This window comes from Bos mutus, chromosome 7, assembly GCF_027580195.1.
Source record: "Bos mutus isolate GX-2022 chromosome 7, NWIPB_WYAK_1.1, whole genome shotgun sequence".
NCBI classification, from domain to species: Eukaryota; Metazoa; Chordata; class Mammalia; order Artiodactyla; family Bovidae; genus Bos; species Bos mutus.
In genome coordinates this window covers 99,038,789-99,053,584 of record NC_091623.1, presented here as the reverse complement: position 1 = coordinate 99,053,584, position 14,796 = coordinate 99,038,789, and the positions used below count along the sequence as shown (strand labels likewise).

The window sequence follows — 14,796 nt, the reverse complement described above, 5'->3', positions numbered from 1 at the left end:
CATGTCTGGTCTCTGATTCTGTAGTATTTTATGCTGATGTTGCAAGTTACTGCTTAACTGGCTGGATATAACTGAACCTATAAAGTCCAAATAAAATTCTTGTCATGGAATGAGAGAAGAGCCTGGTGTCTTTGTAATAAATATATATTTCTTGTGAGGCAGGTCTTAAAGAACATACTAGAAACAAAAATTCATGAAGAATGAAGCTTTAAATAGTTTCTATTGGTCAACTCTAAAAGAACATTGTCAACGAAAATAATTCCTGAATTGGATTTCTCCAATATCACAATTAGATAAATTCCTAAATCCGAGAAAGACCCTCTTCTCTTATTTTTTTTCCCACACAAATGGACAACAGAGTCCCAAAAAATAGGTTTAGAAATTTGTTCACAGTTTGTAATCAGTAAAGATGGAATTCAGTGCTATTTTTCTGAGTTATGAGGTTATCCAGTATATTCTCTTGGGCAAGAGGAAAAGTCCATAAAAATTGAAAGAAACAGTTGCATTTTTCTTTGGGAAAAGTGAAATAGCTTCCCAAAGACCATAATAGAGAAGGTTGAAACAGGAACAGGTCTGGACCATCAGGGGTTCTGAGGTGGGGAGATGACTTCCCTGCAACTGTTTACTCATGATGTAATTTCCAGTCTTTGGCTCAATTTTGTTTGTTGCTCTCCGTGTTTTCTCCACTTATTTCAGAAAAACTGGAGCCCTGTAGGGCCAAGCTCTTTCTGTTTTCTTTCACTGGCTGTGATACCCGTCTCATTGTCTTCCATTGTCCCTCCCCAGGCATCCGAATAAACCCCAGGAGCTGGTATCACCCCTGCTCTATGTTAAAGCACCAACACGGTTGATGTGGCTTCGTAATTACCCTTCTGGGATGACAAATGTAAGCATTTAGTAAGGATCCTTGTAGATCACTCTGGTGCTTTTCTGTGCTGCTCTGGCACATGTTTGTAACATTCAACATGTTTTATGGTACTAGAAAGACCTCGAGCTACCAAACTCGGAAAATAAAAAAATCCAGCATTGTAAGGAAGACCAAATCAATAGTTTTCATTTCTGACAAAATATTCAGACTATGATCTGAATTTTTTCCAGATAAATAATCACTTTTCATATTCTTTTTGCTTTTGTCAACATAAGAGGAGGCTAAATTTCTGTTTTTAAAATGCTTTTCAGTGAAATAAGAATTTAACAGTATGAGAAATATCAGTGCAAAATTTGAAGTATGCACTAGAAACTACCACCCATTATCATAGACTCTGAAAAAATAAACATATTTCTTCATGCACAGAGAGATTTACACAATACGCTTTTTTTTGAGTATAAAATATCCAAACAAGCACGCTCTTTGATTATCAAAAATCCAGTCTTTTTTCCTACCCTATCATCCCACTCTACTTATGCAATGGAAGTTTCTGAACCTCTTTAATCAGCAAACTTCAATGAAATAACAGAGACTATAATGGAATTCTCTAGAATATTCCTGTAACAAGTTTCTTTTAAAAAAAGTTAATAAAATACAGCAAGAGTATTTTAATCATGTTTATGAGTTTTGGTGTAGAAAACAATCTTTGTATTATTTTATTCTTCTAATGTTCATGATTTTTGAGAGACGTAAATATCTGCTTCATAACCAGAAATATTTTAAATCTGAAATAATGGCACAGTTGTGCATGCATGTGTGTGTGTGTGTGTATAATTGGCTCTCTCAATGTGGCTTTCAAATATATTAAAAAATATTTAATTTCTATAGAAATTAAACACAGGTGCTTCTGCTCAGTCTGCTGTGAGTTGCAAGTATCTTCATGATTCACTCCCTCTGCATCTTATGCTATCCTTGTTCTAAGGCTATCTTCTCAGAGGAAACTTAGTTGACTATTGAGAAGAACTGATACCATTTCCATCCACAGAAATTCCTATCTTCTATCCTTCTAGCACTAATCATTATTTAATGTACTGTATATTTTGCTAAGTTACTTACTACCTTGTCTGTTTTCTTCCCTTACAAGGTAAACTCCATGATGGCAGGATTCTTTTTTTGTTTTTATATTCCTGGCACCTCAAAACAGGATCTGACATACAAAAAATGCTCAGTAAATATGTACTGAATGAACTATATACACTGAATATATACACGATATAGACAATTCCTTTTTGCATAGTGATCATAAGAAAACTTATTTCAGCTTCCTGTGTGCGTCATGACTTTTTCAGCTATTAAGCTGAACAAGAGTAATTCACTAATGTGTTTGTTTGTGGAATTGTAAAGCATTCCTTTAGTGTGATAGACAACCTCTTGCCAACCTCTGTTATCATTAATGCATTGACGTGTGTGTGTGTGTGATTTATGCCTTGATTCATAAAGACCTGTTTCTGTGTTTTTAACAAAGCTATTAGTGCCCATCAGTATAATATGTCTGTATTATTAATATGAAGGTGTTGGTCACAGAACATTTTTCTTCAGGGATCTTGGAATGAATTCAATGAACAGAAAAAGCAGGACTAACCTGATTTACATCTTCACTGGCAGCATCTGGGACAAAAATACAGAAACCAAAGTTAAGGGAATGTACAACATTTAATAAGTAAAATGAACAATCCACTGAGTGTAGTTTCTTGCTTATTTTAACAACAATATATTTTAAAACCACAAATTGATTTGAACACATTAAAATGCACCATGGCAAGTAAAGTGAGGGCATTGCACCAGCAGTATATACAATAACAAAGACCTCTCATTCATAAAGTGCCAATTTCTTCAAAAAATAATATTCATATACTTTCTGACCCCCTCAAAATATCTAACTTCTTAAAAAATCCTTTCAGAACAAAGTATTGTAGGCTTCTTTTAAAATTATAACACACATATCCAATATATCAATCACAGTTTTAAGGAATAGTGTAGCATAAAGTTTATATCCTATGTACATAAAATTAAATTTTCTGGATTCTGGTAATACTGTCTCCTAGTCACAGCCACAAAATTTAGAGATCTGGTAAATATTATGCCTTGATTCATAAACACCTGTTTCTGTGTTTTTAACAAAGCTATTAGTTCCCATCAGTATAATATGTCTGTATTATTAATATGAAGGTATTGGTCACAGAACATTAAAATTAAAATTACAGACTAATACGCTCTCTCATTAACAGACTATTTTTGGTACCAAGACACTCATTTTAGGAAAGTGGGTATCATTTGTGTATAATAGTCTCCTCACTCTCCATCTCTGAAGTTTCCTTTTAAAATACATAAAACTTCACAGCAAGTTAAGTCTAGGTAATCTGTGTTCCCTTCAAATTCAGATAGCAAAATCAAAAACCTATCATCTCCTGGCACCCAAAGAAGAAAGACCCTTACCATGTAGAAGAAATACTTTCAATTCATTTAGGATTTGAAAACACAAAAATAAAATTTGCTAGAAAGCATGCTGGTTTAAAACCAGATGATTGAATTTGATTTTTTAATGTTTATATATAAGTAGAGTATTAAAGTATACATATTAAGTACATCTAAGTTTTAAATATCTGTTGTCTACATGATTCATATAATTATGTTTCATGCATTTAATATTCTAAATATGTATATATATATAATTCATATCACTATGAACTTATATGTTTGGTGAGGGGAATATGGAGAAGACTCTATTAGCTTTTCAGAATTAATGTTGAATTAATGGAAGAATTTCTGATGGATAAAAATTCAGATTATCTCACACTACATGTCCTTTTTAAAGATACCCTATTTATAAAGTTGCATATGTAATTCTTCAAAACTCTATGTCTGGCAAGATAGTTCAGGGTTTTGTATACACATGCATGTGCGCACGCACGCACAAGCACACACACACACACACACACACACACACACACACTGAGGAGGGAGGAAGGGAGAGAAGTCTCTGCCTAGAGCTTTGGAATGTGTGGCAAGAGGCTTAGATTATAGGCAAATTGCTCACCTTGTATGAGACAAACAGCCAGGGTCAGAAGCATTGGCACTGTGGTTATCTTCATGTTGATGATGATGTAAGTTGGTTACCAGTCTGCTTCTTGCATTGCTCACCAGCTGGTGCTCTAAGACTGAAGCCGTGGAGATGCAGCTCACTTTTATAATATAACTGTGGGTAACACCCACAACAGCCAACACTGCAAAACCAGTTGTTCAAGGTCATGCTAAACTTAATATACCACATCAATTTAGTTTCCATCTTTTAGGATCCTGTCAAGGTGGCAGATTCGCACAAAAGCTATTTCTAAAGTAGTTCTAATGTGTTTTCAAGATACCTGCCCTAGAAGGCAAGAGATTATGTCCAAAACTCAAAGTTTAACACTCCAGAGTCCAATATGAGAACTGAATTTCTCACCAACCCTAGACACATTTCCTCATACACAAATGTGTTTCTAATTCAGCTCCCTTCATAAGTGAGAAGGGAGGGGAAAATAAGGCAGATGGGTTGTCCTACAAGTCAGGTAAAGATTTAAAGACATCTGGAGAAAGCTGCTGCTAGCAAGAGCACCCAGGGTTCCTTTTGCTTCCATCTGCATCTGTCCTAGAGTGTTTCAATTCAGTGTCACAGACTCATATATGTTATAAAATGACCCTAAGGGATAACTATCAAAATTCAAACACTGAAGACTTGGGGAAACAGAAACTAACAGAAAAAGCTATGAGTTTCCCAAAAGCGCACCATTGAGATGGAAGAGAAGACCACAATTTCAACATTTTTTCAACTCCATACGCTTTCACCCACTATACATTAGTAAAGGCAGAAAGATGTGAAATTGAAACTTGTGCATAGCTACTCACATTCTCCACAAAAAAAAAAAAAAAAAGCTTGCACACAGCTACTTTTAAAGTTTTTCAATCTGAAAGACATTTTAAATGTGCAAGCTTTTTCTGTAGCTAGCCAAACATCATAATCATAAACATTAGAGATGCACGATTTAACTTTCCACAGTCCATCACTTTGCAAATTACTGTTTGGAAATTTTCACTTAAATCAGTTTTAGATTAAGTTTACTCCTGTAATACTTCATTATTTAGTTTCCCAAGAAGTAAAGAAGAAACAAAATATCTAAAAGTATAGATAACTTTTCCAGAGAAAGTATCTTCTCCTTAGTTCCTTCTTCCATTCTATAAGCAATGCCTTTTGTCTACTGGTTTATTTTACTCCATTCAATAAAGCACCTGGAGAATTACGCAAAGGTGACTGAAATCAAAGCCAAATGGTTGGATTCTGGTATTCTATACATTTCCAAATCTATAGAAAGGAAATTTTGGATTCAATGGGATCAAAGCCCTTTTAAAGATTGTTTCAGAAAACTGATCTAAGGCTAGCCAATGCTGAGGTCATGTCAATATTCTGAATATACCATCAAAGCCATTGTGTTTCCTTTTCTTTCTTTCATGAAATAATTTCTTTCCTATAAAATATAATCATTGGTCTCAAGGTCTGTGCTGTATTTCTGTATTTCTTTCCAACAGTTTAGTAAAATTAGTAACCATAGAAAGCAAGTTCAGATTGCATTACTATTACAGATTAGAAAATTGATATCTGTCATAGCTTAATGGAAAGAGAATGGGACAGGGAATCAGAAAATTTTTCTATTTCTGTCTTTGCAACTATACAGTGTAATGGAAATGAACATGGTTTTGGCTCATGGTAAACCTGGGTTCAAATCTTGATCATAAGTTACCAGCCATGTTGCCTTGGGCAAATCACTTATTTTCTTTCAGCCTGTTTCCAAATATGTAAAGTAGGGATAGTAAAACTATACTGTACAATTGTTATAAGAGTTAGAGGTAAATCATGTGTGTGTGTGTGTGTGTGTGTGTGTATGTAATGTTCAGGAAAATTCCAAGTACATGTGATAAGCTTTATAGTTGATAGCTGGTCTTGCATTTTCATCTCATTATAATAATGTGGCTTCCTAGGTAATTTCTAAGACTCCAAGAAAAGTCAACATCTCTTAGACGTGGTCCACAATGACAGATTTAAGTTTGCTCAGCATAGAAATAACAATCCCAAAACATTCTGAAGTAAAATCAAAAAGTCAAGATACAAGCTCTCTTTTTCATCCTATCATTGTGTTCTAAACCATGATACCTAAAACAAATCAAAGTATTAGCCATTTAAATTTGCTGAAGCTGTTGCTAGATTTTGGTCATCATTGATTCCTGTAAAAATCATCTTCTGTATAATGACATGCCAATACTAATTTTTTAATCTTCCGTTTATTCTGGTAGAACATATGAAATGTGTCCTAACCATACACTCTTACTGATGGTGTGTGTGTGGGTGTGCGGTCAGTCATGTCCAACTCTTTGCAACCTCATGCACTGTAGCTTTTCAGGCTCCTCTGTCCATGGGATTTCCAGAATACTGGAGTGGGTTGCCATTTCCTTCTCCAGGGCATCTTCCTGACCCAGGGATTGAACCCATGTCTACTGCACTGGCAGGCAGATCCTTTACCACTGAGCCACCAGGGAAGCCCATTATTGATAGTAGGAAAGTTTAATGCCTTAAATTGAATTGGTGACTATGTAATATGCAATGATGAAAATCAAATCTAGCCCAAATGGACAGTCTTCCCAGGAGTGGAAGTGGTGAGAGGGTGTAACAAAGAACTGAAAGATGATTGTGTCTCTAAAGTATCCCAGCTATGAGGAAGGATTGAAGGAGTTAGTTCCCTTCTTACTGGAGAAGAGTTCCTCACGGACACCCAGAACCTTATGAAACGATGCATAAGAGGATTGAAACTCATAACCTCTTCCAGGAGAATAAAATCGCCAAGAGAAGATTCAGCGAGCACTGCAATACCAGAAGCACGTGTCAGCTGGCTCTTGTCATCAGAGCTACTTCTCCACTTCATTTTAGACATGTAAATCCAGAGGTGATTGATCACATACTCTGTTAATCACGTCTTACTTCGAAAACCATAGACTTGAAATTCAAATGAAAGAAACCAAGGTTTTAGAGAGCTGGGTTAATAGAGTACTTTTGTATTAGGTTGTCAGAATACTTTCCTTAAATTCTAAATTTTTTTCCCAGCTCTTTTAGTTTTTCATCAAATATGCACAACCCTTTTCCTTCCCATTAAAAAGGAATGGAGTTAGGTTGCAAAAAGTATAGACTTTACAATTCAACACAGGTATCAAGTGGCCCAGAATCTGAATCCGCATCAAGGATATTGACATGGGGAAGAGACAAGAAAACTATGAAGGAAACAAGACTTTGCAGATCAGCAGTATTACTAAAGACAAAGGTTACTTCTAAAATCCAAAGTTAGCAGATCACTGTTCAGATGGTCTCTTTTTCTATGCTGAGATTTCCTTGATGATCACAACAGTTTAATAACTATAGTCCCTTACAGTTAAACCACCTTCTGCATCTTTCCAAACAATCTGTCTTCCATGAGCTGTCTTGACTTGTTTATTCAATGCTGTGAGGCAGCAGAGCAGGTATCATTATCCTTTCCTTACCTGCCAGAAATGGTGTCATTCATAAACCTCAGAGTAGGAACTAGCCTCAATGGTAGTCCCAGCCTTGCCACTTTCTTATTTTTTACACCCTTCATTGGCAGCGCATAGATTTTCAGGCAGTTCAAGAGAATCTGGATGTTATAGTGCTTTAAACTAGGTACAACATTCTATTGCTAAAGTGGTCCTTTCTATTTATTGCCTGCTCTCGCACATTCATAGATACACACAACCATAAACCCATGATGATAAAAAGAAGCATGCTGTGACCATGATTGACAAAGTATATAACCTAATAGTTCTTAGGACATGAATTAATTTTTTATTTTCTTAATTTTTTGTTTCCTTTCCTAAGATTCTCATGTTTTTCCTGACTAACAAGTCTGAATTCTCCTTTTTTGAAGACACTAACTGGAAAACAGCCTTTACCCCCCTTCTTTTTTTGAAAGTCCTATTAACAGGTATTGAAACCAATTGTGTTTTTTCCGGGGCTCTGAAGAGCTCTGTTACCACAGTCCTTTATGTTTCAGCGCAGAGAAGAATTCAGTGTAAGCAAAGTGATAGATTAAGAAGTGATTTTTTTAGAATAGGATTCTTCTGAAGTTTACAAGTGGGCAAGTGAGAAATGCCATGTTCTGAGAACTTATGGAACTACAGTTTTACAATCAAAGGAAAAGCGGGGAGAGAGAGAAGACCTTCTTTGTCTTTCTTAAGTAGATGTCACGCTTCCATAATTAGCTCCTCCTCCAGGTTGAGCAAGGGAGTTTTCTTGTCCCTACATGGTCAAGCTAGGTGCACAAATTATTATTTTTTATGTGTGCAGAGACCATGTCCTGGAGATCATTAACTTACTGAGCTCACTGGGCAGGATGGGAATCTCATGTCACCACTGTTTTATTGTTTTGGGGTCTGTCTCGTGCATCTTGCATGGTTTATTGCTAAGTAAATCTGCTTTCTTGAGTTATCCATTAACTTATAGGGGGCTCCCATATTTTTTTCTACTTACAATATCTTATAATGAATAATGAAATCACCCAGTCGTGTCCGACTTCTTGAGACCCCATGGACTGTAGTCTACCAGGCTCCTCTGTCCATGGGATTTTCCAGGCAAGGGTACTAGAGTGGGATGCCATTTCCTTCCCAGGGGTTCTTACTAACCCAGGTATTGAACCTGGGTCTCCCACATTGCAGGCAGGTGCTTTACTATCTGAGTCTCTAGGGAAGCCTACAATCCCTTAGTGGGATTATCTATTTAATCACCTCTTTGTATCTTACTCCCTCTATGAGAATTTCTTTTTGTCTGTCTAGAAAGGCTAAGAGACTATAGAGATAAGCATATCATTTTATCTAAGAACAAGATGAGATGGGTGCTGTTTGATCACTAAGCATACAGACCTTACTATTTATAGATATAATTGTTGTTTTTGTTAGATTAGGATTAAGAAAACAGAATGATTCAATACCTAATGTTTGACTGTATTAAGTTTCATGTATTGGTGTAATATTTGGTTCTTAAATACAATATTCAGCTTCTCCTACAGTTGATACTACAGAGACCCCTGTTCCATGACACTATACTATCCATTACCTGGGAATTCTGTATGTTCTGAAGTCTCCTAGGATTTATTCTGACTGTAGAAAACAGGTTTCTGAAGCCAAAGTCCTTTGGGGGAAAATTACAATGACTTAATTCTGAAGTAGCTAGTATACTGAATTTAGGTAAAAGAGTAATGCATATTTTATACTGAAATATTTTATGTGCATACTTACAATGAGAAAATTGTCAAATTTGTAGGTAAAATTAGGAAAATATATTTCAGTTCAGTTCAGTCACTCAGTCATGTCCAACTGTTTGCAACCCCATGAATCACAGCACGCCAGGCCTCCCCGTCCATCACCAACTCCTGGAGTTCACCCAAACTCATGTCCATCGAGTTGGTGATGCCATCCAGCCATCTCATCCTCTGTCGTCCCCTTCTCCTCCTGCCCCCAGTCCCTCCCAGCATCAGGGCCTTTTCCAATGAGTCAACTCTTCTCATGAGGTGGCCAAAGTATTAGAGTTTCAGCTTCAGCATCAGTCCTTCCAATGAACACCCAGGACTGATCTCCTTTAGGATGGACTGGTTAGATCTCCTTGCAGTCCAAGGGACTCTCAAGAGTCTTCTCCAACACCACAGTTCAAAAGCATCAATTCTTCAGCACTCAGCTTTCTTTATTCAATTGTTTGCAAAGAAACAAAATTTGCTATCATTTATCGTGCATCATTTTATGTACCATAATGTACATCATTACATAAGGTACATACATAAAGTACATCATTAAGGTGTACTTACTGACAGGAACAATAATAAAGAGTAAATACCATTTTGTTCTGTTTTTACAGGATGAAAAATAGAGGTTTCAGTTCAGTTCAGTCACTCAGTTGTGTCCAACTCTTTGCAGCCCCATGAACTGCAGCATGCCAGGCCTCCCTGTCCATCACCAACTCCTGGAGTCCAGCCAAACCCATGTCCATTGAGTCGGTGATGCCAACCAACCATCTCATCCTCTGTTGTCCCCTGCCCTCAATCTTTCCCAGCATCAGGGTCTTTTTCAATGAGTCAGATCTTTGCATCAGGTGGCCCAAAAATTGGGGTTTCAGCTTCAGCATCAGTCCTTCCAGTGAACACCCAGGACTGATCTCCTTTAGGATGATGAACTGGTTGAATCTCCTTGCAGTCCAGGGGATTCTCAAGAGTCTTCTCCAACACCACAGTTCAAAAGCATCAATTCTTTGGTGCTCAGCTCTCTTTATAGTCCAACTCATGGTCATCCATGCTTGACCACTAGAAAAACCATAGCCTTGACTAGACGGACCTTTGTTGATGAAGTAATGTCTCTGCTTTTCAATATGCTATCTAGGTTGGTCATAACTTTCCTTCCAAGGAGTAAGTGTCTTTTAATTTCATGGCTGCAATCACCATCTACAGTGATTTTGGAGACCCAAAAAATAAAGTCAGACAGTTTCCACTGTTTCCCCATCTATCTGCCATGAAGTCCTGGGACCGGATGCCATGATCTTAGTTTTCTGAACGTTGAGCTTTAAGCCAACTTTTTCACTCTCCTCTTTCACTTTCATCAAGAGGTTCTTTAGTTCTTCTTCACTATCTGCCATAAGGGTGGTGTCATCTGCATATCTGAGGCTATTGATATTTCTCCCAGCAATCTTGATTCCAGCTTGTGCTTCCTCCAGCCCAGCATTTCTCATGATGTACTCTGCATATATGTTAAATAAAAGTGAAAGTGAAGTCATTCAGTCGTGTTCAACTCTTTGTGACCCCATGGACTGTAGCCTACCAGGCTCTTCCATCCATGGGATTTTCCAGGCAAGAATACTGGAGTGGGTTGCCATTTCCTTCTCCAGATCTTCCTGACCCAGGGATTGAACCTGGGTCTCCCACATTGTAGGCAGACTCTTTACCATCTGAGCCACCAGGGAAGTCCAAGTTAAATAAACAGGGTGATAATATACTGGCTTGACATACTCCTTTTCCTATTTGGAACAAGCCTGCTGTTCCATGTCCAGTTCTAACTGTTGCTTCCTAATCTGCATACAGGTTTCTCAAGAGGCAGGTCAGGTGGTCTGGTATTCCCATCTCTTTCAGAATATTCCACAGTTTATTGCGATCCACACAGTCAAAGGCTTTGGCATCGTCAATAAAGCAGAAATAGATGTTTTTCTGGAACTCTCTTGCTTTTTCGATGATCCGTCAGATGTTGGCAATTTAATCTCTGGTTCCTCTGCCTTTTCTAAAACCAGCTTGAACATCTGGAAGTTCATGGTTCACGTATTGCTTAAGCCTGGCTTGGAGAATTTCAAGGATAGTGAAGTATACTAGCATGTGAGATGAGTGCAATTGTGCAGTAGTTTGAGCATTCTTTGGCATCGCCATTCTTTGGGATTGGGATGAAAACTGACCTTTTCCAGGCCTGTGGCCACTGCTGAGTTTTCCAAAAAACTGCTGGCATATTGACTGCAGGACTTTCACAGTATCATCTTTCAGGATTTGAAATAACTCAACTGGAATTCCATCACCTCCACTAGCTTTGTTCATAGTGATGCTTTCTAAGGCCCATCTGACTTCACATTCCAGGATGTGAATGGCTCTAGGTGAGTGATCACACCATCGTGATTATCTGGGTCATGAAGATCTTTTTTTGTACAGTTCTTCTGTGTATTCTTGCCACCTCTTCTTAATATCTTCTGCTTCTGTTAGGTCCATACCATTTCTGTCCTTTATTGAGCCCATCTTTACATGAAATGTTGCCTTGGTATCTCCAATTTTCTTGAGATCTCTAATCTTTCCCATTCTATTGTTTTCCTCTATTTCTTTGCACTGATTGCTGAGGACGCCTTTCTTATCTCTCCTTTCTATTCTTTGGAACTCTGCATTCAAATGGGTATATCTTTCCTTTTTTCCTTTGCTTTTCACTTCCCTTCTTTTCACAGCTATTTGTAAGGCCTCCTCAGACAGCCATTTTACTTTTTGGCATTTCTTTTTCTGGGGGGATGATCTTGCTCCCTGTCTCCTATACAACGTCATGAACCTCCATCTATAGTTCATCAGGCACTCTGTCTATCAGATCTAGTCCCTTAAACCTATTTCTCTCTTCCACTGTATAGTCATAAAGGATTTGATTTAGGTCATACCTGAATGGTCTAGTTCTTTTCTCCACTTTCTTCAATTTAATTTTTAATTTGGCAATAAGGAGTTCATGATTTGAGCCACAGTCAGCTCCCGGTCTTGTTTTTGCTGACTGTATAGAACTTATCCATCTTTGGCTGCAAAGAATATAATCAATCTGATTTCGGTGTCAACCATCTGGTGATGTGAGGTTTGGTGAGACTCTATTACTTTTCCAAAGTCATATAGGCTGTAAGCAGTGGTTGTTGAAAATGCTAACAGTCAGTACAAATAGAGGCAGTTAAATCCAGAGCCCAAACTCCAAACTACCACCCACTGTAGTGACCATACTATCTACACCTATAACTAACTTATCTCAGACACTCCTTGCAATAGACTGAACTGTGTCCCTCCAAAATTCATATTTTTAAGTCTTAATCAACCCCTAGTATTTCAGAACATGACTGTATTTAAGGAAAAAAATCCTTTCATAAGATGATCATGTTAAAAATGAGGTCATTAGGGTTGAGCCCTAACCCAACTGATTGGTGCCCTTATAAGAAGAAATTTGGACACAGACTTGGGGGATGCCTGTGCACAGGGACTTACCCCAGGCCACATGGTTTGTACGTGGTCAAGATGGAGCTCATGTCTAGGTTTTAAGACTTAAAATTTTGTTCTAAAAGCAGCAAGTTAAATAGTACCAACCATTGTGTCATATCACAATTCTGATTCATTAGACAGAAAAAAGGATTAATAAATTAGAGAATTGTCAAGTATGGGACTAAATTACCAAACTGTAGTTTTAAAAAGTTTTAAATGTAAGTCCAAAGTTAGGTGTTATGGTATTCCAATGGATTCCATAATATTGCCCACATGAATACAACACATAACCACTCAGTTCAGTTCAGTCACTCAGTCGTGTCTGACTCTTTGCGACCCCATGAATTGCAGCACTCCAGGCCTCCCTGTCCATCACCAACTCCCAGAGTTCACTCAAACTCATGTACATCTTGTCAGTGATGCCATCCAGCCATCTCATCCTCTGTTGTCCCCTTCTCCTCCTGCCTCCAATACCTCCCAGCATCAGGGCCTTTTCCAATGAGTCAACTCTTCGCATGAGGTGGACAAAGTATTGGAGTTTCAGCTTTGGCATCAGTCCTTCCAAAGAACACCTAGGACTGATCTCCTTTAGAGTGGACTGGTTGGATCTCCTTGCAGTCCAAGGGACTCTCAAGAGTCTTCTCCAACACCACAGTTCAAAAGCATCAATTCTTCAGCGCTCAGCCTTCTTCACAGTCCAACTCTCACATCCATACATGACCACTGTGGAAAAACCATAGCCTTGGCTAGATGGACATTTGTTGGCAAAGTAATGTCTCTGCTTTTGAATATCCTATATAGGTTGGTCATAACTTTCCTTCCAAGGAGTAAGTGTTTTCTAATTTCATGGCTGCAATCACCAACTGCAGTGATTTTGGAGCCCCCCAAAATAGTCTGCCACTGTTTCCACTGTTTCCCCATCTATTTCCCATGAAGTAATGAGACCAGATGCCATGATCTTAGTTTTCTGAATGTTGAGCTTTATTTTAAGCCAACTTCTTCACTCTCTACTTTCACTTTCATCAAGAGGCTTTTTAGTTCCTCTTCACTTTCTGCCATAAGGGTGGTGTCATCTGCATATCTGAGGTTATTGATATTTCTCCTGGCAATCTTTATTCCAGCTTGTGCTTCTTCCAGCCCAGCTTTCTCATGATGTCCTCTGCATATAAGTTAAATAAGCAGGGTGACGATATACAGCCTTGATGTACTCCTTTTCCTATTTGGAACCAGTCTGTTGTTCCATGTCCAGTTCTAACTGTTGCTTCCTGACCTGCATACAGATTTCTCAAGAGGCAGGTCAGGTGGTCTGGTATTCCCATCTCTTTAAGAATAAATGCCTACATTTATTTGATATCATTTGAGAGCCCAGTGTTGTACTTGTGAATAAAAGATACGGTTTCTAATCTCTAAGAAAATATAGTCTAATTGAAAAAATAGAAATTAATCATACAAATCACTGTTCACCTGAATCTGTGAAAATCTTTTTAAAAGGGTGTCCATTGAGTCAAACTAGCATAAAATAAGATATCTGACCTCTAGAAGGGGGTTCCCTGATGATAATCTCAATTCTAAAAAATAAGCTGGAGTTAAAAAGGTATATAGACTTCATCCATATGAAAAATTCAGTAAATCAAAATGGATCATTCCTTGTAAAAAAATAAACTTATGGTTATTAGAGAGTAAGGGGCAAGGAGGTATAAATTGGGAGAATGAGATCGACCTAAACACACTACTACATATAAAATAGATAACTCATAAGGACCAACTGTATAGAATAGAGAACTCTACTCAATACTCTGTTATGGCCTATCTGGAAAAAGAATCTTAAAAACAAGTGGTTATATGTATATGTATAAATGATTCACTTGGCTGTACACTTAAAATTAACATAACATTGTAAATCAAGTATACTCCAATATTTTTTTGTTTTAAATAATGAATCACTCCTTAAATAATGAAGAAAGCCAACATTGTGCTTTAGTAAATTCTTTTATCTGAATTTTTAGCTTCCACTATATCACTAACAAACACTAAAAATGTTAG

The 14,796-nt window shown here is 37.5% G+C and overlaps 1 protein-coding gene across 1 annotated transcript in view; it reads right to left on the bottom strand.

The window, feature by feature from the left end:
• The window catches only part of SPINK5 (serine peptidase inhibitor Kazal type 5), an 84,037-nt gene extending 79,913 nt beyond the window's left edge, over nucleotides 1-4,124 (bottom strand). Inside the window, exons 1-2 of the mRNA XM_070374898.1 lie at nucleotides 3,966-4,124; nucleotides 2,511-2,536 (exon numbers count right to left, since the gene is read on the bottom strand). Coding sequence (XP_070230999.1) covers nucleotides 2,511-2,536; nucleotides 3,966-4,020 — 81 coding nt within the window. The 5' untranslated portion in view covers nucleotides 4,021-4,124. The remainder of the gene's footprint in view (nucleotides 1-2,510; nucleotides 2,537-3,965) is intronic.
• Nucleotides 4,125-14,796: the final 10,672 nt, after the last annotated feature.